General features: G+C 47.7%; 2 protein-coding genes and 1 pseudogene across 8 annotated transcripts in view; 2 read left to right on the forward strand and 1 right to left on the reverse strand.

Moving 5' to 3' along the window:
- Positions 1-795: 795 nt before the first annotated feature.
- IRF5 (interferon regulatory factor 5) lies at positions 796-11,610 on the forward strand. Of its 6 annotated transcripts, XM_077857294.1 has the most exons (10): positions 1,763-1,779; positions 4,318-4,409; positions 5,752-5,957; positions 8,013-8,202; positions 8,632-8,741; positions 9,168-9,201; positions 9,380-9,649; positions 9,897-10,289; positions 10,375-10,493; positions 10,771-11,610. In XM_077857294.1, the coding sequence occupies exons 3-10, from the start codon at positions 5,763-5,765 to the stop codon at positions 11,017-11,019; spliced, it is 1,560 nt and encodes a 519-aa protein (XP_077713420.1). In that variant the 5' UTR covers positions 1,763-1,779; positions 4,318-4,409; positions 5,752-5,762; the 3' UTR covers positions 11,020-11,610. The 6 variants fall into 6 exon arrangements, with proteins under 6 accessions (XP_077713422.1, XP_077713421.1, XP_077713419.1 ...); XM_077857296.1 differs by lacking the exons at positions 1,763-1,779; positions 4,318-4,409 and adding an exon at positions 796-1,035; XM_077857295.1 differs by lacking the exons at positions 1,763-1,779; positions 4,318-4,409 and adding an exon at positions 1,095-1,242.
- Positions 11,611-12,585: 975 nt separating this feature from the next.
- Positions 12,586-25,595, reverse strand: part of TNPO3 (transportin 3) — an 84,147-nt gene continuing 71,137 nt past the window's right edge. For both annotated transcript variants that reach the window (XM_077857289.1, XM_077857290.1), the window contains 3 exons: positions 22,063-22,175; positions 15,567-15,658; positions 12,586-13,762 (listed from right to left, as the gene is read on the reverse strand). In XM_077857289.1, the coding sequence (XP_077713415.1) occupies positions 15,598-15,658; positions 22,063-22,175 (174 nt within the window). In that variant the 3' untranslated portion in view covers positions 12,586-13,762; positions 15,567-15,597. The remainder of the gene's footprint in view (positions 13,763-15,566; positions 15,659-22,062; positions 22,176-25,595) is intronic.
- On the forward strand, positions 24,803-25,400 carry LOC144289056 (ATP synthase F(0) complex subunit C3, mitochondrial pseudogene; annotated as a pseudogene).

Below are 25,595 nucleotides of genomic sequence, written 5' to 3' on the forward strand. Positions count from 1 at the left end.
TCCCCTTTACAGACGGGGAATCAGATTCATAGAACCTGCCTAAGGTAACTTGGCACCAGAGATGGATGCCAGCTCAAGTGTGGTGAGCTTCCTGTACACAGGCCCTGTAGGGGTCTCCCCCCCCCCCCCCCCCCCCCCCGCAGGGCTCTTAACAGAGTTCAGAGTCTCTAAGAGCTGGGACCTCACCTGAGCAAGAGGGGCAGTGGGTAGAGGGCAGGGTGCAGAATCCTAGAGTCTCATGGTCCCTCAGACTCTGTGTGGGACATCTGACAATAAAAGAAGTCTTTTGGTGGCTCTTGCTCCAGATATATTTTCTGGACCAATGTAGAATATTTTTCTATCAAGCATTGGTGGGAAAGGGTTCCCATTTTGTGGTGGCCACTTTCTACTTAATGGCAGTTTCATTTTTACAGAAGAAAAATATAAATCTACTATCCACACTTTAAATTTTTAAAAATATGAAATAGTGAAATACTCAGCAGATACAAATAATAAAATACTTGTACATAACTGTATTTCCATTTTACGTTAGGACTGAGGTTTGGGGGAGAGGAGAGGGAGATGCAGAAATGAAGAAAAAAAAGACAACACATAATGAGTAATGATACATATTAATAATGAAGAGCAACCCAGGTGTTCCTAGAGGGAAAAGCAGAGGAGGGAAAGGTCAAAGTTCTGATTCATCAACTAACACTGAATTTGCAAAAAATACAGTGCCCGCTTTAAAGGGCAAGTAATACAGCTCCCCCCACCCACACATTCACGCACCCTGGGCTCTACAGGAATCTGGCAGTATTTTGATAATATTAGAAAAAATGAATATATTCCAGTTGCTATCTAAAATTTAACTTGGAAATTGCTCTTCATTAACATTTTTTTAAATTAAAAATTACTAGAGAAAATGAAAAGACAAGAAGAGCCCCCCGAGTAAGCTGACTGCAGGGGGAATCAGACATTAAAAAAAAAAATTCATAAATGAAGCCAACAAGGACGAGCTTGGGAGCTCAGACACCCGACCAAGGAGAGGAAGTCAAGGTAGGCTTTCCAGAGGAGGTGGTGCTGAGACAAAATTCAGAGAGCGGCCGTATGAAGGCAAGAGGAGGTGCTCCGGGAGAAGGAACAGGGCATATGAAGGCTGGGGCCGGAACCGCAAAACGAGGACCGCTCAGCGCGGCAGATGGACGGTCCCAGCCGCCGTGAGCGTGACGCGCGGGGCGAGGGGCCACGCACTGGCGCTGGAAGGTCCCCAGGGCGGCCGGGAGGGAGAGCGGGCGGGCGGTGCGAGGGCTGAGACCCAGACGGGGGCCGAGCGGCGTGGGGCGCCCCCTGCAAGCCCGTCGGGGCGGGGGTGTCGGGCTCGCGACGCCGGCGACCCGGCCCGGAGCGCGGCGCCGAGGGGACCTTCCAGGGCCAGGGAGGACCCGGCCGAGCTCCGCGGCGCCTGCGGCCGGGCTGCGGGGCTGTCGGGCGACTCTTCCGCAGCTGCCGGCGCCCGAGCGAGCCCAGGAGTCGGCCTGGCGGGCCCGGCGGGGCCGGATGCGCCGGGCGCTCGGCCGCGGGGTCGCTGCGGGCTGGGGCGCCTCCGGGGTGGTCCCGAGGGGCAGGGCGGGGCGCTGCGGGCGCTCCCCGGCTCGGCGGCCGCGGCCCAGGGGCGGGGGCGGGCGACGCGGAAGTGCCGGGCGGGCGGGCGGGCGGGAGGCGCCGCTCGCGGAGAGCGCAGCTCGGCCCCGCCGCCGGCCGGTGCTCCCGGGCGCAGCCACGCGGGCGCAGCGCACACAGGTAGGTCGCGGCCGCCCGCGCTCCTCTCCGCGCCCTCGGGGCACCTGCCGGCGGCGGGCGGGGGGACGGGGCGGGGCGGGAGCGCGGGAGGGGTCGCGTCCGGCTCCGCAGGCGGCCGAGCCCGGGCGGCGGGGCGTTGGGGGCGCCGACTGCAGGGCGGCCTCCTCCGTGCCTCCTGCGGCGCGATGGGCGGAGGGCGCGCCGCCCGGCAGCCTCGTCCCGCAGGCGCCCGGAGGGCCCGGGGCCGCGCGGCGGGGGGCGGAGCCCGGGGGCCAGCTCGGCTCTTCGCTCGCTCCGGCTCGTCAAGGCACCGCAAGGACCGGGAGCGCCCCGGCGCCCGGCAGCGGCCTGGCTCGGGTCTTAGAGGGGGCCCCTAGGCATCCCGCTTTCGGCCAAGAGGATGAGGCTTAAAGGGCTCGTCTCCCCAGGACCTTAAGGCCAATGGCAGGACCGGGGCAGAGTGTGCGGGAAGACGGTGTCGGGCGGGGGCGCCTCCTGCCTCGCGACCAGCAGCGAGAGGCGCTGAGCCTCCCCGCAGAGAAGAACCGCGGGAGCAATTCTTGGACTAGGTCCTTCCTTCGAACTTAAAACAAGGAAGAGTCTAAAAGTAGAAGGAAAGGCGGATGGCCGTGGCCGCGAGGCGGGTAGAAGGTGTCCCCCTCGCCACCCCGCCCGCAGGAGTCTCTGGGCAGCCCCTGGGGTGGCGGGGCGCAGGCAGGGGGCGCCGTCAGCGGGAGGAGCCCGGGAGCAGGCGAACGCGCCGGCGCCCTGGAGGTGGCTCCGCGGGACCCGCCCGGTTGCCCCCCAGAGCGGGGCTAAGTGCCCAGGAGCAGCCAGGACGCAGGCGGCCCGCGGAGGAGGCCAGGAGGCCCACCGGGCCAGGGCAGAGTCCCCGCCCTCCCTCGAACTATCTGGTCTGGCAGCTGGCTCCTGTCAAGCCTAGGGAGGCATTGGGAAACCACTTTTTTTTTTTCTTTTAAGCCTAAAGGCCTTACTTTGGGGTTTCCCCCTGCACCTCTGCTTTCCCCTGAAGGAAGCCGAGAGAGGCATCTGCTTGTCTCAAGATGTGGTCAACTCACCTGGAGGGTGTGGGATTAGGGTGACGCAGGTGTAGGGAACCCTTCGCCTTCTCCCCGAGTTTAGTGTGGGGTTTGCAGGGAGACAGTGTAATCAAAGTCCAGAGGTGGCAAGGGGCATGATGCTCCTCACACTATGGGGCTGCAGAGCTTCCTTCCCTAGGGGTCCCTGGGCCCTATGGGGTTCCAGGCTCCTCAGGTGGTTGCCTCCTGGAACTTTAGGGTCCCGGTGTGAATTGTGGGGCTTCCCCACCCCAGCGTGAGCTCCTGAGGTGCCCCTCTAGATGCTTCACTTTTATATAATTCACCCATGAGGGCTTCCTCAGATCCTCAGCAGCCCACACCTCTTTTCCTCATTTCCGTGGAAACTGATGCAGGTTCTTTTGGCTTTCCCCACTCTCCAGAGCTCAAATCCTAGGTCTGGAGGCTGCAGAAATGTCACCCCCAAGTCTCCAGACTCCTGAGAAGGCAGGCCTGAAAAATCAAGTCCTCACAGCAAGGGGGGATAGAATGTAGGATGGAGTTTTTAGGTTGTGCTATAGCTTCTGAGGTCCCCTGGGAGTGTGGGTGACTGTTTCTATCTGGAGGGAAAGTAGGGATGGGGTGCAAACGCTTTGAGATTCAGAACTCTTAGCATTAGGATAGTCTGAATTAGATCTAAGCCCACCTCCAGGCAGGAGGAAGCCTCCTTGGGAAACACACTGAGCCTGGTCTTGGTGCACCTGAGGCTGAAGATGTTTGTTTGGCCTGCTGGACACCCTCCCTTGGCCCTGGCTGGACTTGTCCTGGGAGCCTCTTCTCCATACCCCGCTCCTTAGACTGCCCAAAGGGATTGTACATTACTGACATGAGTCATTTCAAAATCTTTGTGTTGAACAGCACTGCTGGGCCAGGCTAGGTGGCAGGACTCACCCTGACTTCCTCCTTGCCCTGGGCAGAGGAGTAGGCCTCTCTGGTCTCCCCGCTCCACCACCCCACGCACAGCTGCTGGCCTGACCATGTGGAGAGATGATCATCTGGTTCGCTTGCCTTCTCCTCTGGGTCTTCAGAGCTTTCTTCTGTCCACCTCCACTTAGCCAGAATTGACAGCTACCGGTGCCTATCACCAGTCTGTTCGAGGAGCAAGGCCTCTCTGCAGAGGGTGCAGCTGGGAACTATAAAAACTGATGTGGTGGGCGAGGCTCTACCCCCTGCTGTGAACCACGCTAATGTATAATGACCATCAGCAAGCTTAGGGATGGGGGGCAATGGGCTACAGGGTAGAGGATTAAGAATGTGGTCTTGGGGACCCAAATGTCACTTTTTCCATGTTCACAGTGAGTCAGATTTCTGAGTTGTCTGGTCTGGCCACTTTCATTTCCCCTGGGTCTGGGTGGAGTTTGGTTCAGAAAGGGGAACTGAGCCACCAGTCTTTTGAGGCCTGGGGACTGGGCTGGGGGGTCTCTTACTCTTCCTGTCGCAGCCCGGATCTGGGCACTGCTCTGAAGAGAGGCCTGGCCTATGGAGACTTTTTAGCAGCGTGGAAGTGGCGCTTAACAACTACAACCCAAAAAGGTACCGGGCAGGGAATTTCTGGGGAAACCGAGCTCCAAGCAAGCCTGGAATGATGGGGCCCACACCTGAGAGAGCCTCTCGCTCCAAGCTCACCCCAACGGCAGGCCAGGAAGCTCACCTGAGCTTGAGTACCTTCAGACACCAGTTGCTCCCAGGCCTAGCCTGTTTGTCACATGGCTTTAGCTTTCGGAAAGTTCTTTTTTTCAACCTGGTCTCTAGTCTGCCTCTGTGGAGGCTGTTCAGGTGTTGACTCAAACCCTAGTCCTTTTGTCACACGGTGGTACCACAAACGCTAAGGATAGCTCTTGTCCCGATCTGCCACCCGGATGCCCCATTTCCTCCAGCCATTCCTTCCCTGACAGGCCTGCCCCACCTTGGACCCTTGCCTGTGTCACAGCCCCAGCGGCCTTCCTCTGACCTCTGGTCTCACCCCACTCTGAGTCAGAGGAGGATCCTGGAGAGAGCAGGGCCGGTGGAGGAGAAACGGGTGCAGGACAGAATCTTCTAGCACCTGGGGTATATCACTTGGCTGGTATTTCTCAAGTCCTACTTAAGGCTGCTGTCCTGGAGATGCAGGAGGTGGGCTGAGATGGCTGGTAGGATTTCTCTCAAGACGTCCAGCTTTCCTCAGAGAAGCTTCATCCCTGAGGAAAACTGAGGAAGAAAGGGAGTTCTGAGGGATAGGCTGGGAACCCTCCCTCCATTCACACATGGTGACCTGCTCTTGCGCCAGGTTTCCTCGAAGGTGCTGTAGGGAGGGAGTCCTGGGGACAAGGAGAGGGAGGGCAGCAGGGTGGGCAGGAAGAAAGCTGAGCAAAGATGTGGGATGGGCTGGAGGCAGCCTTCAGCCCGGCCGCAGGCAGTTCTGGAGCACACGTTGCACCGGTTTGCTCCACGGAAGCAAGGAGACTGGCTTTTTCTCCTCACCTGTCAGTCACATGGGCCCTGGAGGGAGCCCCGGGAGTGAGACAGCAGTGAGCAGCTCAGTGCCTTTGTGCTGCTCCAGCCTCACAGCAGCTGGGGAGCTGGTGCCCCACTTGGGAAAGCATGTCTGGGTGCGGCACGCACAGCATCCGCTGTATCTGTAAACCCCGTCCCCCCCACCCCCCCAAACTCAGAGCACAGATGTAGTGACCCTGTGGCAAGAAAGCTGATGGTTGGAAAAGGGAATTGTCTGTGCAGGCTGGAGACACTCTGGCCCCCAGTGCTGGGAGGAAGAGAAAGCCACAGTACCCCTGGCTTGGCAACCCCCACCCTGGGTGCCCCCACCCCACGTCTTTGTGCCATAGGCAGCGTCTATCTGCAAAGCTTCTGATGCGCCGCCTCTGGGTTTCTCCCACAGACCCCTTGGCCATGAACCAGCCTGCCCCCAGGGCACCCCCTCCGCCCCGCCGCGTGCGACTGAAGCCCTGGCTGGTGGCCCAGGTGAACAGCTGCCAGTACCCAGGGCTTCAGTGGGTCAATGGGGAAAGGAAATTCTTCTGCATCCCCTGGCGCCATGCCACGCGACATGGCCCCAGCCAGGAGGGGGATAATACCATCTTCAAGGTAAGCTCTGGATGGGGGTTACCGCCTGGACTTCGGAGGCACCACCCCCAGAAGAGGATCCCCCATATACCAAACTGACCACTGTCCCAGCTGCCCTGCTGCAGGTGACCCCAGGCTTGGACTAAGGGGATGCAGGCATTCCCACAGCTGTGCCTTTTTTTTAACCTGTTGCCCAGAGCAAGGTGGGGACAGAAGCCCCTCCCCCCCAGGAGACCTTCCTCCTCCTCCCTTTTCCTTTCTCATTCTCATCACACGTCGGTACATGCGTGTGCAGGGCGCCTGTGTGGAGTGCACATACCCTAAAAGAAGACCCCAGAATGCCTCCGTAATGTTAACACTAGGAGGTAACGACTTTGGATATTTTTTTGCTTCTATTTTCAGTTTTCTGTATGTGTGTCTATAAAATTAAAAAATGAAATCAACCGTATATTGTTTTGTATCCTGTATTTTCCACCCAACATCAGGCCCAGCTCTCCTCTGCCATAAATGTCACATCACTTTCAGTGACCACTGGAGGGGTTAGCAGTTTAGTTATCCAGACCTGGCTTTTGGACACCTCACTTGGCTTTTAGTGTTCCGGTATTGAAGACCTGTTGCCATGTACACCTTCTAAACTCTTACTTACCCTTTGGATATCATAAATGATTTTCTTTGGGGTTAGTTGCTAGAGTTCAGCATTGCTGGGTCAAAGAGAATCCTTATTTTTAAAGATTTGGATGTTTTCCAATAGTCTTTGCAAGTAGATACTTCCTTAGTCTTTGCAGGTAGATATTTTACCCTTTGAAGGTTCTTTTCAAATCTGTTTCTTATTTTGGAATAGGTAATGCAATGCAAAATTTAAAAAAGTGTACAATGGTTTGCAGCAAAAAGGCCTCCCTCCCACCTCTGTCTCCAGCCACCCAATCCCTCCCTGGAGGCAATTAGTATTGTCAATTTCTCGTTTCTCCTTCCTGAGGGATTTTTGTGCATACACACAAATAGGTACCTATCTTTCCTCCCTGCTTTTCACAAAATGACAGCTGTATAGCTACCCTTCTGTACCTCATATTTCTTGAAGATTATGACTTTTCAGTATATCAAAAGCACCTCCTTTTTTTTTTCTTGCTGCCCAGTATTCCATTCTAAGGATTGGCCATAATTTAATCAGGTCCCGTTGATGGGCATTTATTTATTTGGGGTCTTCTGCTTTTACAAATAGTGCTGCAGTGAATAACCTTGTATGTGCAGAATTTTATGTGGATGCTTCTGTATCCCCAGGATAAACTCCTAGAAGTCAAATTGCTAGGTTAAAGGGGAGAAATAGGGGATCCCTGGGTGGCTCAGCGGTTTGATGCCTGCCTTTGATCCAGGGCACGATCCTGGAGTCCTGGGATCAAGTCCCACATCGGGCTCCCTGCATGGAGCCTGCTTCTCCCTCTACCTGTGTCTCTGCCTCTCTCTCTCTCTCTCTGTGTGTGTCTCTCATGAATAAATAAATAAAATCTTTTAAAAAAGTGTGTGGGGGGGAATATTTGGAATCCTGACATCAGCCAACTTACCCTCAAAAATAATACCAACAGCTGAAGTGTATGGAGCCCATCCGAAGTGCAGGCACAGTTCTGAAAGCTCTGTGGGCTCTGGAGTCTTCACTAGCACACTTGTGAGGGGACACTCCGATGGAGACATTACAGCAAAAAGAGGCAGAGTGACATGCTCTTGGCCCACAGCTGGTGGATGGCAGTTTCCAGATTCAAATGAATCCCACTCCAGATCCAGTGCTCTTACCTTCCATGTTGCACCGTCCTGCTCGGAGATTTTATCTATTTCCCCTCCCGGGAGTGGCTGATGAAATGCCTTTCAAAGCACGTAGGTTTCCTATAGTTTGTCGGAGCCCTGAGGAGACTGGGGAGGATTGCAGGCCCGTCTCCCAGTCTCCCACCTCGCAGAGAGATGCTCTGGGGCTCCGTGTGTCCCCGAACTTCTCACCGCTCAGCAGTGACTTCCATAGGCGAGGAGGGGCTGGGGCATTGCTGAGGGTGGTTCTCGGCGGTGGCCTATCTTTTCTTCCTGCCTCAGGCCTGGGCCAAGGAGACAGGAAAGTACACCGAGGGGGTGGACGAGGCGGACCCAGCCAAGTGGAAGGCCAACCTGCGCTGTGCCCTTAACAAGAGCCGTGACTTCCGCCTCATCTATGATGGACCCCGGGACATGCCGCCTCAGCCCTACAAGATCTACGAGGTCTGCTCTAATGGCTCCGCTCCCGCAGGTATCAGGCCTGGCCCTAGGTGGGCCACCTAGGAAGCTGTTCGGGAAGGCCCAGGGTCCCTCCAGCGTGCAGTGGTCAGGGACCTGCTTCCAGGTCCTAACACCCCAAGTTCCCGTGAGTGGCCTGCCATGGGGCCACTTATGAGGCCGGGAATGACTTGGCAGAGACCAGGCTCCATGTCTACCTTCCTCAGTTTGCCCTGTTCGTGGCTCTTGGCTACAGGGAGTGTAGGTCTAGTGACTTAAGAAGCTTAGTGCCATGGGGTCAGGGAGGTCCCCAGTGATTCCTGGCAGCTATGTGGGGTTTCACCTCACTGTGGGGGCCACTGTGGGTGAGGAAGAACCACAGCAGGAGCTGCCCCGTGGAGCCCTGGTGGCCTTCCTCCTCCTCCTCCACTGACTCCCTCTGTTTTCTCTCCCTACTCTACAGAGTCCCAGCCTAGTGAGGATTACACTTTTGGTGCGGGAGAGGAGGAGGAGGAAGAAGAGGAAGACGTGAGCTCGGGGCCATTCCTGGCAGCGTCGGCCTGCACTGACGTGGTGGGCCTTGTCGGGACCTCTCTGCTGCGTGCTCTGCTTTAGGATTCCGCGGTCCTTCCTCCAGGCTCCTGCAGCCTTTTTAGTAGCTCTGCTGTTGAGTTTCTTCTTGGGGTTCTGAGGCTAAGGGCACAGTCACTGCCCTGAACTTCCTTAGGGCTTTGTTGGCACAAAACACACCCACATGTTGTCTGACACACCCGCACAGGAGCTGGGGCTGAGTAGGGACCGCTACCTGCAGTGAGAGCTCATGGAGCCGCCTGGGAGGGAAGAGCTGGGATGGAAGGCAGACTCTGGCCTTGCAGAGCTGAGCACCGGGGAATTGCCTGTTGTTCTCATGTGTTTCTTTAGCTTCAGATCAATTCATTAACCTGTCCTCCCTTCTGTCTCTCTGGCCTATTCCCTCGTCTGCCTGGGTCTTCCCTTCAGCTCCAGAGGATGTTACCAAGCCTGAGCATCACAGGTGGGGCCGGGAGGTGGTGTGGTTGGGGGCCTAGTAGAAGTAGAGGCTGCAGGTACCATAGGTACCTGGGAGGGGGCTGAAGGGAGGCTGGGGGGATGCCCAGGACTGGGAGTAGGTGGGCCTAGGGGGAAGTTTCCAGAAGTGGCATTAAAGCTCTGCCTGCCCCCACCCTCTGTAGAAGCAGTGCAACCTGGCCCCCCCATGGCACCCTATTCTTTACCCAAAGAGGATGTCAAGTGGCCGCCCACCCTCCAGCCGCCTGTGGTGCTGGGCCCTCCTGCACCAGACCCCAGCCTGCTGGGCCCCACCCCTGGCAACCCTGCTGGCTTTGGGGAGCTTCTCCCTGAAGTCCTGCCGAGCCTGCAGCCTGGGCCCCTGGCTGCCAGCCTGCCCCCCACAGGCGAACAACTCCTGCCCGACCTGCTAATCAGCCCCCACATGCTGCCTCGTAAGGACCCACAGGAGGGCTGGGTGGGTAAAGCAGAGCTGGGGGGTTGGTTTGCCAGAAGGGTGGAGGATGAAGAGCAAAGATGCTCAAGCCAGTCCCTCCTTGGGTTGGGGGCAGGGTGGGGGGGCAACTGGGATTGCTGACAGGATGGTCTGGCCACTGGGCAGAGGACAGAGCAAGTCAGTGGGCTACAGAATGAGGAGGCGTGGGGCTCATGGCCTGGGCGGGACTGCCCTCTGCCCCACAGTGACGGACCTGGAGATCAAGTTCCAGTACCGGGGGCGGCCACCCCGTGCCCTCACCATCAGCAACCCCCAGGGGTGCCGGCTCTTCTACAGTCAGCTGGAGCCCACCCAGGACCAGGTAGAGCTCTTCGGCCCCGTGAGCCTGGAGCAAGTGCGCTTCCCCAGCCCTGAGGACATCCCCAGCGACAAGCAGCGCTTCTACACAAACCAGCTGCTGGATGTCCTGGACCGCGGCCTCATACTCCAGCTGCAGGGCCAAGATCTGTATGCCATCCGCCTGTGCCAGTGCAAAGTGTTCTGGAGCGGGCCCTGCGCCTCGGCCCACGGCTCACACCCCAACCCCATCCAGCGGGAGGTCAAAACCAAGCTTTTCAGCCTGGAGCATTTTCTCAATGGTGAGGGACCCGCATCGTGTTCCTCCTGGCTTTCTCTCATCCAGGGGCATGGTTCTAGCCTCTAAGGGTCTTGATCTTGCTGCAGAGCTCATCCTGTTCCAGAAGGGCCAGACTAACACCCCACCGCCATTTGAGATCTTCTTCTGCTTTGGGGAGGAGTGGCCTGACCGCAAACCCCGAGAGAAGAAGCTCATCACTGTACAGGTATACCGCCATCTCACCCCCTACTCTGCTTTGGTTTGAATATTGGGGAATCCTGGGGATCAGCCGTTGCCCCAGGTAGAGGCCCAGGGCTCTCTGAGCATTGGGAACTCCGTGGCCAGAGATAATCAAGGCCGGAGGCTGCCCACACATCAGCAGCCTTTGTATGAAGTAGAAATTGGTGCCCCTTCTTCTTCCTGGTGGATGCAGTCCACCACCTGCCCTCTGGTGAATGCCTCAGGCACAACTGGATTTGACTGTTTTTGTCTCTGCCCCACAGGTGGTGCCTGTAGCAGCTCGGCTGTTGCTGGAGATGTTCTCAGGGGAGCTTTCTTGGTCAGCTGATAGTATCCGGCTACAGATCTCAAACCCAGACCTCAAAGACCGCATGGTAGAGCAGTTCAAGGAGCTCCATCACCTCTGGCAGTCCCAGCAGCGGTTGCAGCCTGTGGCCCAGGCCCCCGCTGTGGCAGGCCTCAGTGCTGGCCAGGGGGCCTGGCCCATGCACTCAGTTGGCATGCAACAATGAGACTGCATGCAGACGGACATTGGCACAGCTTCCCACCTAGGGGTGTGGGCTCATGTGAAGGGTGATGGCCCCAGTGGGCATCTGACTGACTACGGGGCCCACTATCTGGGTGTCCTGGAGTGGATTTGCACGGAGAAGGGAGAGGGAAGAGAGGTCCAAGTTCCAGGCTCTTTCCCGTAGCATCTGAGGGAAGCTGGAAGCCAGTTTTGCTTTGAGGGCTGTCTCCCTGTATGTGCCTCTCCTCTGCTCACTCTGGAGGAACTCAGCCATAAGCCCCAGGAAGCAGAGAAGTAACTCCCCCACCACCCCTGGGGGGTTCGTTGAGAGGGAACGGTCTCAGAGTGGCCCAATCTTGTGGTTACCCCAATTCCTGTGGCCCGAAGAGCCAAGTGCTATGGGCCATGCTGCCTCAGCAGGGATGGGCCTGATCAGGTTGTGGGGTTCCCTAGTTTGGGCCTCACTTCTTCACATCTCTCTCCTTCCTGAGAAAGGCACTTAGGTATCATACCGGATCCTTAAGGCCAGCAGCTACCTCTTTGGGGTAGAAATGGAATTTTATGTATTTTTCAATTAATAAATATTAAAAACAGATTCAGCTTACTTTTTCCAGTACCATCTGCTTCCATGATCTTCTACCAGACCCTATTTCTGGCATCAGCTGGCCCTTTCCCCTAGCACCTGCCTTCCATCTCTAGGGCTGCGACAGGAGGAGGGCCAGCCTTCCAGGTTGATGAGTCAGTGGGGCTCCATAAGCACTCAGCTGGCTGGCTCTGCTTTCCAGGAGGAAGCTAGCTGAAGGGTGGGCGGATTTTTAGATGTGTGCGGTCTAAAATCCTGTCCAAGTCAAACTCTGAGTACAACTGAAGTTATGCAAGAAGGTTCAGTTTTACTGATTCCAAACACTATATAGAGCTTTGCAGTCAAACTTATTAGCTCAAAACCCAACTGCTTTAACATACTATGTGATCCTATTTATATAAAACTAAAGAAAATGCAAACTAATCTATAGTGACAGAAAGCTGATTAGTAGCTACTGGAGGATGTAAGCGGCATGAGGAAACTTTTGGGAGTAAAGGTATGTTCACTATCTTGATTGTGTTAATGGTTTCATGGGTGTATCCTATGTCAAAGCTTATCAACTGTGTAACTGAAATATGTGCAGCTTATCCTGTGTCAATTATAGTGCAATACAGGTTTCTTTTTTTCAAAGACCAAATACCATAGTGTGTTAGGAATCAGTGGGTTAGGAATCTACTTGGGTGACTTTGTAGAGAATATATGTGCCGCATTTTTGTTTAACATGTGTAGGGACCCATTCTCTTGGCTCCTGAGGCTATATGAAAGAATAAAGTGTAGCACGAGGAGTTTTAGGATGAACTAGAAGAATAAAAGATGCAGGAGCCATTTCTGAAATATGAAGTATCCGTGGCATCAAGGGCAGGGGCCTGCTGTTTAAACTTGATCCACAGCCATCTCCCAGGTAAGGGCTAAGACTGCTCACTCACGCAGTCTAGCTGTATCATTTCAGAGCTATGAGGCAGTGAAAAGAGGAAAAACAAACACTGATTAAATTTTAAAAATTTATTATTTTTTCTTTTCTTTTCTTTTTTTTTTTTTTGTTGCTGTTGATTTGTTCTTGCGATGGCTACAACACCAGACAGAACAGTGCCCTCATAGCTAACACCTGTGCAGGGCTGCAACTCCTTTAAAACATTAAGATCTGCTTTGGGCTTCCCTCTCCCGCCTCACCCCTCAATGAAGTCAAATAATTTCCACATTTTTTTTAGTAAAATACAGTTAGCCCTGTAAACACTTTCCCCCATATGCCCACCCTCTTTTTTGTCCTCTCTCATGTCTGGGGGTGACAAATTAACTAAAAAAACCTCACAAAAATCTTAAAAAAACTAAAACTTAGAATATACATTTGTATCCCACTCACCCTAATTTTGGCTCTTTTCTCCAAGTTTGATGACAATCCAATGGGGATTAGAAATGGATTTAAGAGATTGGATAGGGTCAGGGCTGGGAATATACATGAATTTTGGCCCTGGCAGGTCCTAGTATCACTGATGTGACCATGATATAAAACAAACAGGCTCCTCCTTGTCTGAATAACTCTAGAGGTGGGAAGAAATGCTGGGGAGAGTGGGAGGAAATTTCCACTCATTTTCATTAAAAGAGAGAGGAAAAAGGGAAAGAAGGGTGGGAGAAAGAGGTAAAAACAATAGAAAACCTTAAAAGATGATCCTGACCCTTTTCTTTCAATTGCAGCTATTTAGTCTGAATTCCCATTTTCCCTAAGTAAAGGTTTCTGTTTCACAAAAATTTGTACTTTTATTTTATTGTGTGCACATGCATGTTAGCATGTGTTTAGGTACATGTGTGTGTGCATGTCACTGCTACCAAGTGAACGTTTCAGTTCTGTTTTCAGTTTAGTTTTCCTTTTTTTCCTTTTTTATTTCTTTAAAATTATTTTTCCTTTTGAAACAAGTTCACCAGGAAACCAGCTCCCCTCCCACCACGCCGGACAGGCCCGCAGCCATCTTTTTTTTAAACCGCGCTGATTTTCCCTCACACCCCCAAACAGGAACTCCTCAGGATGGCCTCTGAAGGCTGGAGTCTCTTCCTGTCTGGCGGAACGCCGTGGTGGCGGTGAAGGCCCCTCTGCCACAATGGAGGTTTCTGATTGTGGGACACAGTCTGGTTTTTTTTTCTTCCTGTCTTCTAATTAAAAAAGACATTCCTGACAAAAGAGACAAAACAGTCAATAACTGTGGTTCAGGAGATAGGAAAATTTCTACCTTGACTTTATAAGAAGCTTATTATTTGCTCAGGTACCTCACTGGCTTTTGCCATAAGAACTCAGTGAAAAAAAGAAAGTTGGATTTTTTTTTTCTTGTGATTTCAAGAGGGCTACCGCTGTAATGATACTACCTGCAGTCCCCTTCTGAGTGTTGTAAAACTAGGGATGATATGTTGGGGGTAAAGAGTGAGCCAGCAGGTCTAGGCTACCCACCTTAAACCAACCAGAAAATCTCTACTTTAGTCTAAATTCTGGTGTGTTTCATGTAAGAGTTTATGCTGAAGGAAGACTTTGTCTACTAACAAAAGTTTAAAAATCACTGATTTAGTCTGTATCAAAATGGTACTACGTGAAAGTATGAAGTAGAGTGGTTAAAAGTGAGGACTCTACCACCAGAATATCAGTGTTTGAATTGTGGCTCTATCAATTACTCACTGTGAAATCAAGCAAATCGTTTAACATGTTGGAACCTCTATTCCCTTGTACCATGGGAACAATAATGGTAACTAAGCCAGAGAACCACCTGAGGATGATCTTAGCACTTAGAACAGTACCTGGCGTGCGCGCACACACACACACACACACACACACACACACACACACACACACAGCGCTCCATAAGTGTGAGCTAAGAGCATCCACAGCTGTCCACCAACAAGCCTATGTGTACCAACATTAGCTGTTACTGACACTGCACAACTTGAGGATCCCAAATGATATCACTACTTGCTAAAGAATAAAATTTAGAAATAATTTCTGGCGTGGCAAGGCACTGCTGAAAAGTGCCTTAATCTACTAATACATTTAATGGCCACAAGTGAGGTGCTGCATATCCACTGAGAACTGCCTCCAGGGAGGATAATGTCTAAGACGTCAAAGAGAGGGCATAGGACAAGAGCTGCCTTTCTTCTCTCAGTCAAGAAACTGGTACCCAAATCCCACTACCCACTTCTTTCTTTCCTTAGCTAAGATTCTTGCTTTGCTTTAGAACCAGGAGTCACAGAAGCACATGGAGAAAAACTGATGATGAGGAGCCAAAGATGCTACCTCCTGTCTTGGTCAGAACCTGGCATTTTGGAGTTCACAAACTTAAGAGTGTTAAGAATAAACATCTCTGCTCATTAAATCTGAAAAGTCAGTTTTAGGAGAATGGTGTCAATGTAATTATAGTCAACTTTAGGTCAGCACTGTTTTCACCAAAATAACCAGATTAAAAAAATATTTATTAACGTATATACTTACCATCCTCAAGTGTCTGTAAAGGATGAGAGGAGTAATGTTTTTTTGAGATCTCCTACAATAAGAACTTTCCTATGGGGGTGAAGAAGCAGGTGCTTTTCCAAAAGCACCTGACAAGATCATGGCTGCCTTGACCTAAGCAAATCAGGGTCCTGCTTTTCTTCTCTCTCTCTCTCTCTTTTTTTTAATTTTATTTATTTATTCATGAGACACAGAGACAGAGAGGCAGAGACATAGGCAGAAAGAGAAGCAGGCTCCATGCAGAAAGCCCAATGCGGGACTCAATCCTAGGCTCTGGGATCATGCCCTGAGCCAAAGGCAGATGCTCAACTGCTGAGCCATCCAGGAGTCCTGGGTCCTGCATTTCTTAACCGTTCAGCAGTGTTAAACTGTTAAGTCCTTTCCTAACTAGCTATAGTACAGGTTCCATGATAGGCACTAAAACCTATGCCATCCCCAGGCACTGCTGACAGCCGGGAAAAAGCCAGGAACTATAACCACTCACCTGGGTGACAGGCACAGTGCAGGAGTGTGAGCTATCGAAACAACCTGGTGAAGTCCCGCAAGGCCCAGCAAACTTGTTTACATTCCTCAGCACTAGAAAAGAAAAAGTAGGTTGGTCCCTGATGAGAAAGATAAAATATGCTCAAAACAACTACAACACCGAGGTCCACTGGGAACTATCCTAGTTGTTTGAAGCTCTCTCCATTGTCTCTGGACTCTGCTTCTGATCTTTCTGTAACTCAAGGGCAAACATTAACTACTGCATGTGAAATAATTATAAGCTGTATCGTCCCTAAAGACTGGCTTTAGACAAAAACTGCCTAGGTTTGAATCTTGGTTCCACCACTCTTGGACAAGTTACTAAGTTGCTTCATTTATCACGTTACCTACCTTATAATGTTTGGAGGACTAAGTCATTCAACACTTGGTTGAAGTCCCTGACATAAATACAAGAAAGCCAGAACCCCCGAATAAAAAAGCAAGCATATTCACCTAAGGCTAATAATTTTAACTCTATGAGCTGAGCTAACTTAGGTATCCTGGTTTCCTCATTCTCTTCCAAAGGCAGATTTTGTTTACAAAGCCCATTCCAGCAACTAAGTCTCTAGCAGTCAGCAATTTTCTAGTTGGACAGGCTGCTCAGGGTTTCCTCCTGTGGGAGGAGAAAGGAGAGGAGAGAGGAAAGGGTTAAGGCATGTAGAAAGTAGGGAGGGAAACAGGACTGGGTCCTCAGATAAGCACTGAGATGGGATTTGAAAAGCCCAATATTCACCTGACCCTATTTCTTCAAAAAGCCTTTGTCCAAAACTGTCCCTGAGAATCCAGTTGATGCCCACTTTGTTCTTTTGTGTCAATCTTCATAATAGGCTTCAGTAAATGGGCATGGAGCTAAGCTAAAAACAGGGGAAGAGGAAGAACTTCCAAATATGCTCATTCTTCTGTGGCCCTCTCTTTGGTTCTAAAAAAAAAACTCAGGACCACAGCCTACTGCCTAGGATTCAATGTTAGAAGAAAGTGCTTTCTCCTTCTCATAATGGTTAAACGGCAGGGGAAAGAACTGATAACAGTGGTTCCACAGAAAAGAAGGTGAAAGGAGAACTATCTCCCTTGTGCCTACATCTGGATTTCCCTACCTTTTACAAGGTTGGAAACATTAAGAACCTTGATTCAGACTCCAGGATTTGATTCAACCAAAGATTCTAGAAACTTTCTTCCAGTCTCTCCACCCAAAAAATTTAATGAAAATGATAGTCTTTTGGTTTTATAAAAATTCTGCCATTTGTAAATTTAACATGCTTCAATACAACCATTACCTTCCCTCACTCTATTTCCAAATCAATACTATTAAGGAGGCAGTTGGGTTGGCAAGCACATAATCGCTCATGCTCCCACGGTCACAAAGGAAGAAGATATGCAACCCACGAGAAGTCACTGTGTGGCATGTTATCATAAGGAACTATGACAGTACGAAACAGTTAAATGTGGGGCAACAGTAGAGACTTAAGATTCTTTTGCTGTTCTAATGCCTCACATGTTTTAATTCTACCCTCTTTCTACCCTTGGTTTAATCCAGAAGAGAAATGATAATTCCATCCTTCACCTCTCTTGTGACACAGGAGAAAAAGTGCCAAAGCCAGAATGCAAGTACAGAGAACTGTGTGAGCCAGGGTGAAGGAGGGGTCGGGCAGCATCTTGAGTCAGCTGAGCTCCGCTCCCAGTCCTGTCAGCAACTGCCCTGGTGGGGAGAACCTCAGCCAAATAGTTAATGTGTCCTTGGTGATTAGACCCAGAGAAATGGATTTAAAAATAACAACCAAACTTAAAAGCTACTACTATTTTGTTTTCTGCCTCAGTTCTTCTGGCATTTATTTTCCATTTCATCTCATTTCATTCATTCGTTTAAAATAGGCACTATTTTTCTAAGCTCTGTCTTCTGGCTTCTAGTCCCACAATTCTGATCCTTTCACCATACTTCTGAATACTTTTATGGTGCTCGTTCCTCAAGCCCCGTAATCCTAGCAGTGTGCTGAGAAACACAGCCCTTTTCACCTGATGTTCTGGTGGATGACAGAAAGTAACCAAACTCTAACTGATGATCTGAGCAAGAAGATACCCCATACTGGCTTCTAACTCTAGAATCAATGTTTCCTTAATTCAACATCTTCTGACCTTGTGATCCTCATGCCAAGTGTTAAGAGTCAGAGAATAAACATCAACACAGAGAAATGGGAAATGATGGCAGGATTTCTTCCAGTCATAATTAATGGTATCTGGAGAGCAAGAATATTTCAGAATGAAAAACCTCAGCTTTCTTCAAGTTGACCAACCAAAAATGTTAGAGAATTAGTTAATTACCAGTACCATTTGAAAAACAGGCTTGGACTTGCTGAAATGAAACTGAACCAGTTTGCCCTCCCTGTTAGGATGGCAAACAAAGCAACATGTTGAGGCAGGAGTTATAAGACCTTAAAACCAAAAGGGAGACTGAGTCATGCATGGAACAGAAGGTTCAAGAGCAACACACATACTAGAGAAAGAGAATTACTATAAGGTGAGCAATCACAAACCTTCTCTAGCACCTCAACATTACCTCTTCTACTCATTTCCCACGACTGTGTCACAGCCTACTCTAGGAGGAGCAGCAAAACTTGTTCCGCAATGAGAGATCAAGTAGGCCAGGTTGGTAGTGCACCTTATTTCCCCATATCACAAGGCAAAAATCAAAGATATTTTTTTTTGTAGCATTGCATTATTTGGGGTCCTTTCCTGTGTGCCTCAATTTTCCTTAAACAAGGTAATGTCCATGACTTTTCAGATTTATTCTATTGTTCTACCTATCATAGATTAGCCCAGATAAGGGAATACAAGTTTGGTGGAGACCTATTCTAGAATGTGTGGGTGGCTGCCTTAGAGCTGTCAGGAGACATGCTCAAGCTAGCTTTGCAAATGCTTAACAACATTCCTGCAGATTCTGTTCCAAGGAGAAAGTTAACATTCACTATCACCTACAACATGCCAAATCTTTAGATTTCCACATGGTATCTCATAATAACCCTTTATGAATAAGACAGGTATTATCCTATTTTACAGATGAATAGGCTGAGGTTCAGTAAGTGGCAAGATTCATGCCAACATCCTTGACTCTAAGCCTAGTGGTTTGATGGTTCTCTCCAGGTTCCCATTTGCTTTAAGGAAATTAGAACCAATATGATCTTCCCTTCTATACCACTAGATGGGATAGAGCAAAATAGAAGCAGAAAGAAGCTATACTCTTTCCCCTGAGACTGCTTATGGGTAGAATAGTACTTCCACTGGGAAGATTCATAGTAAAAATAAATAAAATAATTTTGTAAAGTCTTCCCAGTCAATATACACCTACCTAGAAGAGGGGAAATTCCCTTCTGGCAAAATATGTCATGAAGGTAGTCACAAGCCATTTTTTGGTCATGCATGTCATTTGGCCTATGGCCAAAAGTCAGTTACTCCTGGGACATGATGTTAAGCCACTTCTAGTAAGCTACAAAATAGAACGCACAGGCTTTGAATTTTAACAAATTAACAAAATTATTGGTGAAACCCTGGGAGATGAGAAACCCTGGGAGAACCCAAACACTTGCATTTTGGAAAGCAAGATCAAGAAATTAGTCTCAGAAAAGATTAGCTCTTGTACCACCACTTCATAAGTTGTGGTGGGGAGGAACAAACAGATTACTTGCTAAGCACAGAGCCCGATGTGGGGCTCAATTCCAGGACCCCAAGATCATGACCTGAGCCAAAGTCAGACACTTAGCTGACTGAGCCACTCAGGCACCCCTCTCCCCCCTTTAAAAACTAGGTCTGGTTTTAATTACAAAAGTATACCACATGCTCATGAAAAAATGAAAACAATATAGAAAGTTATGAAGTAAAAAGTCTTTTCTCCCTTCTTGGTCCTAGCTATCTTTCCAGAAATTTACTATGGATATATATAGCAGTTTTTAAAAGTGCAAGTTGGTTCCTTTACAACTGGATCAAAAAGAATGTAATACTTAAACTATAAGACACTGCTGAAAGAAATTAAAGACTCCAATAAATACAAAGACATCTCCTTGTTCATAGACTGGAAAACTTAATTTTGTTAGGATGTCAATACTACTCAAAGCAATCTATAGGTTCAATGCAATCCCTATCAAAAATCCTAATGAGGGTAGCCCAGTGGTTTGGTGCCGCCTTCAGCCCGAGGTATGATCCTGGAGACCCCGGATCGAGTCCCACGTTGGGCTCCCTGCATGGAGCCTGCTTCTCTCTCTGCCTGTGTCTCTGCCTTGCGCGCGCGCTCTCTCTCTCTCTTTCTCTGTCTGTCATGAATAAATACAATCTTAAAAAAAAATCCTAATGATATTTTTTGTGAAAATAGAAAAATCTATCCTAAAATTCATAGGGAATCCCCAAAGACCCCAAACAACCCTGGACAAAGAACAAAGTTAGGGGTGTCTTATATTTCCCAATTTCAAAATTATTACAAAGCTATAACAACCAAAGCAGTATGGTACTGACATAAGACAGACACAGAGATCAATGGAATAGAACAGAGGGCCCCCAAATAAATCCCTCAATATATGGTCAAATAATTTTCAATAAGGGTGCCAAGACCATTCCATGGGTAAAAGGACAGTGCTGGGAATTCTCTTCAATCCAAAGGAATTGAAAGCAGGGTCTTTTTTTTTTTTTAAGGGGGGAGGGGCAGAGAGGAAGAGAGAATCTTAAGGCAGGCTCCATGCCCATCACAGAACTCAATGTGGTGCTTGAGACCATGACCTGAGCTGAAATCAAGAGTTGGACACTTAACTGACTGAGGTTCCAGGTGTCCTGAAAGCAAGAGTCTTAAAGAGATATTTATACACCCATATTCATAGCAGCATTACTTAGAACAGCCAAGAGGTAGAAGCAATCCAAATGTCCATCAACAGATGAATAAATAAATGTGGTATATACAGAAAATGGAATGTCATTCAGCCGTAAAAAGGAAGGAAATTCTGTCACATACTACCAACATGGATGAACCTTGAGAACATTACACTGAGTCACAAAAGTACAAATACTGTATGATTTCACTTATATGAGGTACCTAGAGTAGCTGAATCATAAACAAAGTAGAGTTTATGGTTGCTGGGGACGGGAGGCTAGGAGGAGGGAGAGTTGATGTTTTAGGAGTATAGTTTCGGTTTTATAAGACGAAAAAAATTCCGGACAGTGATTGCACAATGTACTTAACACTCCTGAACAGTATATTTAAGAATGGTTAAAATGATAAATTCTATCTGTATTTCATCACAATTAGAAATTTAAGAAAACCGTCAGTAGAAGCTGGGTTGGTTATATGATACTGTTATTTTTCCCCTCTATAATATACCTTACATATACTTCTGTATCATGACATTCTTGCTCCTTTTTGTTAGTGCCTATTTATTTACATTCTGTTAATCAGTTAACCAATTTCTACTAATGAGCAATTAGAATATTTATAGTGTTTCTCGCTATTACCAACCCTTCTGCAACACTCAATTCTCAGACCTATAAATAATTCCACTACTGTATGACTGTAAGCTAATACCTAAAATCTAGGCAGAATTCTAGAAATACTAGACATATAAAAAGATGTATTGGGGCAAGGTAGCACACAGTTACAAAATACAATTGCTATCAAGAGCCATAAAATCTCATAATCTTGATCCAATGACTGCATTTTAAGGAAAATAGTCAAAAAGAAGGAAAAGGCTAGAGTTTTAATATTACCTGTAATACTGAAAAATAATCTAAATGTATACTAACAGAGGCACCGTCCAGAAATTAAACAACTCCTTTATAGCTATGAAGTAGTAATTAAGACTATGTAGCTACACTTATAATGTTTACTATGTTCACAGTAAAAAAAAATACTCATGTATACTTCTTAACATTTTAACTAAGCTTCAAGCAATTGACTCATGGGCTTAAAGCATCTCAGATATTTCATTTGGCCTGCATGCAATTAGAATTTCAGTATCTTAGGCATAATGAGTATTTTCCAATTCACTTCAGTTTACATCATCTATGTTTTACAACTAATGGTTTGCCTAATTCACATCTATAGTTCTGATCCCTGAATACAGACAAGAACAGAGGACTCCAGAAAGATAAAGATAGATCTTGTGAAGGGTAGTGGTCTGCTGAATGCATTTTTCTCTTGGAAGAAATAATGCTTCCACTTACCCATAAAGATCTTATACCTGTTAATAAGTTTGTACAGTAAAAATGATGCACACCTATACAGCATGGTGATATTTCCCCTCAAATTGGTTTCTAATGTCAATGTGGGCAATTCAACGCTAAACAGACACTGAATTGTGAATTTTAAGGCACACGAGAAACATACTCCTGGGTGTATCTGGTATAAGAAACAAAGATATATTTTTTCTGCACACCATTTCTGTTCACATTAAAACACAACAACAAAAAAAAAAACCCACATCACTCACCTAGTGACTTGTTTGTGGAAATCTGTAAGTTGTTTGTGTGTCACTGTGACCGCTCCCACAGTTGTCTCCTTTGGCAAACCTTTCAAGGAGTTCTCTAACCATCGACAAAAAGTCTGTGCAGAGAAGATGGTTAGAGTTTTAAGAAGAGGCAGGGCTTACTCAACTGGACTCTACAAGTAAAACACAACCCGCAGGTTTTCCTTAGCAGCAAATTAACAAAAGCACTACTATGTTTAGGTCTTCTAACCCTCTGGGGTTTGGAATGGTCTACAAAGGCAAATCTAGATTTCACTTCAAAGGTGCAGCAGGCCATCATTTCAAAAGCACTTCTCTACCTTAGAAATGAAGTCTCTTCTGGATGAGACTATTGTTCTGTTCCTATCATTAAACTTCTGTAATATTTCAAAAATTAAACAGCTGCCAGAAAACTCGAGTACAATGATCAAAGGCAACTTACAGCAAAAGTTCAGTACCACAAAGAGCAAGGACAAAAAGTATAGTAAGTAAACATGTCAAAGAATATACATATAATACGAATCCAGAGTCTAAAGGATTTTAAGGTCAACTATTCAGTCAACTCCTTTGTGGTACCTGCCTTTTCTCTGGGCCAGAAAATTTTATTGCTCACTCTGGTTGCTATCTATCTATCTATCTATCTATCTATCTATCTATCTATCTATTTTAAAGTTTTTAGAGGTTTATTTTTTAAAATTAATTAATTAATTAATTAATTAATTTATGATAGTCACAGAGAGAGAGAGAGAGAGAGAGAGGCAGAGACACAGGCAGATGGAGAAGCAGGCTCCATGCACCGGGAGCCCGATGTGGGATTCGATCCCGGGTCTCCAGGATCGTGCCCTGGGCCAAAGGCAGGCGCCAAACCGCTGCGCCACCCAGGGATCCCTCTGTTTGCTATTTAAAAGAATATTATTGGGGTGCCTGGTGGCTCAGTGGGTTGAGCATCCCAACTCTCTGTTTTGGTTCAGGTCATGATCTGATGGATTATGGGGTCGAGCCCCATGTCGGGTTCCAACGCTAAACAGGTCATCAGCTTGGGATTCTCTTTCTCCCTCTGTCCCTACCCCAACTCACAGACTCTCTCACTCTCAAAGAAATACAACTTTTAAAAAAATGTTGTAAAAGAATATTTTTTATATCTGAGCACAGTCTCTCTCTTTTTTTTTTTTTTTTACAGTCTCTCTCTTTATACCTTTCATATGCAGAAAAACTGTCTACCCCTACCCTTCTTACTTCCTTCCTCTTCAAACTAAAAAATCAAATTCTAGAGACTTCCTCTGGGTTATTTTCAGTTGAATTGTTCTTTTCTGAGTTAGCTCTAATTTTCTACACCTTTTTCTTTAAGATTTTATTTATTTTATTTATTTATTCATGACAGACACACAGAGAGAGAGGCAGAGATAGGCAGAGGGAGAAGCAGGCTCCATGCAGGGAGCCCAATGTAGGACCCGATCCCCAGACTCCAGGATCACGCCCTGGGCCAAAGGCAGGCGCTAAACTGCTAGACCACCCAGGAGTCCCTTCTACACCTTTTTTCTTTTTTAACACCTTTCTTAAGTAGGGTGTATATTTTGGTCATAGTTTTCAGCAGTAAAATAACCTTTTATAACTATATTTTTTTACATTATATATTCCATTATGTTAATTTATGGTAACAGACTGGAGCAAAAGTAAATATTCCATTACAATGTTTAAGAAGTACTGCATAATTCTCCAAGTGTTACTCCCAAAGAAGACAATACTACTAAGATAAAAACAAGCAGGGGCAAGAAATTCTGGAAGAACCATTAATTGATAAAGTTTTGGAATCCAAAAACAGCCTGTGAATTTACAAGATAGCCCCAAATGGAACAATCAGAAATGAAACTAAAAAGCAAAACTAATCAGCTAGCACACAATGGGTCTAATCATCTACCAGTAAAGGAATCTGAGAAATCTGGTTGAAAACACTGAGTAAATGGCTACAGATGGGTATCCAACAAAGAAAGAGAGGAAGAGAGGTAAGGGTTTAATAGTATATTCAAGTCACGTGATGAAGATGATACACCATCTTCTATTGAAGAATCTGTGTGCTGAATTTTGAAAATGGTACGATTAAGAAAGTGCTCAATGCAAATTTTCTTTGGACTTACATCCTTAGAGAATTTCAATCAGTTTACAGGGTATGGACAACCCAAATTTATGTAAGAGTTCCTTTACAAAAACTTAGCTGTAAGTTGATGTTTATAGAAAACAATCTTTTTAAATTGCTTGACCACCATTCTGTGGTTATCTATATAGTAAACTCTTATGAGCCCATGGCTATTTCATTTCTGTTCCTGCCTAAATGTGTGGTTCTAATTTTCTTCTTCTGTTAGCACTTAACCATAGATTTACAAATCCAGAATGTTTTCGTTTTTATTTTTTTAAAAATATTTTTAAAAATCCATTTATTTGGGGGCGGGGGGGGACGGGGGACGGAGAATACAAGCAGAGGGGAGGACCAGAGGGAGAGGGAGAAAAAGACTCCTGAGTACGGAGTCCCACATGGGACTCGAGCCTAGGACCCTGAGATCATTACCTGAGTTTAAGGGAGCTGCCTAAGTCACCCACGGGCCCCAAGAATGTTTTTATAAAGTTAGGTTTAGTGCCACTCTTTTGACCTATGCTGCCCTGTCTGCTGCCTCTGGGGAAGAAGGGAAGCAGGAGAGGAGCTCGCGTCGGCCGTCACCCAGGTCCTCCAGCCACGCCGTTCCAAAGAGTGTATGATGTTTGCCTGCGCCAAGCTCGCTTGCATCCCTGTTCTGATCCGAGCTGGATCCAGAGTTGCATACAGACCAATTTCTGCATCATTGTTATATCGACCAGAGGCTAGGACTGGAGAGCACTCTACAGTATTTAATCGGGCCCAGAATGGTGTGCCTCAGCTAATCCAAAGGGAGTTTCCAACCAGTGCAATCAGCAGAGACATTGATACTGCTGCCAAATTTATTGGTGCAGGTGCTGCAACAGTGGGAGTGGCTGGTTCTGGTGCTGGTATTGGAACAGTCTTTGGCAGCTTTATCACTGGTTATGCCAGAAACCCTTTGCTGAAGCAGCAGCAGTTTTCATATGCTATCCTGGGATTTGCCTTGTCTGAAGCTCTGGGTCTCTTTTGTTTGATGGTTGCTTTCTTGATTTTGTTTGCTATGTAACAGAAATTACTGCTTGAAATGTTGGCATTCATATTAATTACAGATGTAATTCTGTGTACCTTACTGTGACTCCATAAACTGTACTATTGGTGTCGTGGAAATGTACATTTCCAAGGTCATTTCATTAAAGATGAAAACTTTAAAAAAAATAAAGTCAAATTTACATAGTAAGTTTTCTGTTACCTGGGAACCAAGTATATTTGTAAAAAAAAAAAAAAAAAAAAAAAGTAACAGTATGGAAATTTCACTTCTCATGTCAAGGACTTTTGGAATTAAACTTGGTCCTGAGGGGTTCACAGAGTACTTTCTTTAGGAAAACACAAAAATATAGCCATATTAGAT

The sequence above is a fragment of the Canis aureus genome, chromosome 18, assembly GCF_053574225.1.
Source record: "Canis aureus isolate CA01 chromosome 18, VMU_Caureus_v.1.0, whole genome shotgun sequence".
In the NCBI taxonomy this organism is placed as follows: Eukaryota; Metazoa; Chordata; class Mammalia; order Carnivora; family Canidae; genus Canis; species Canis aureus.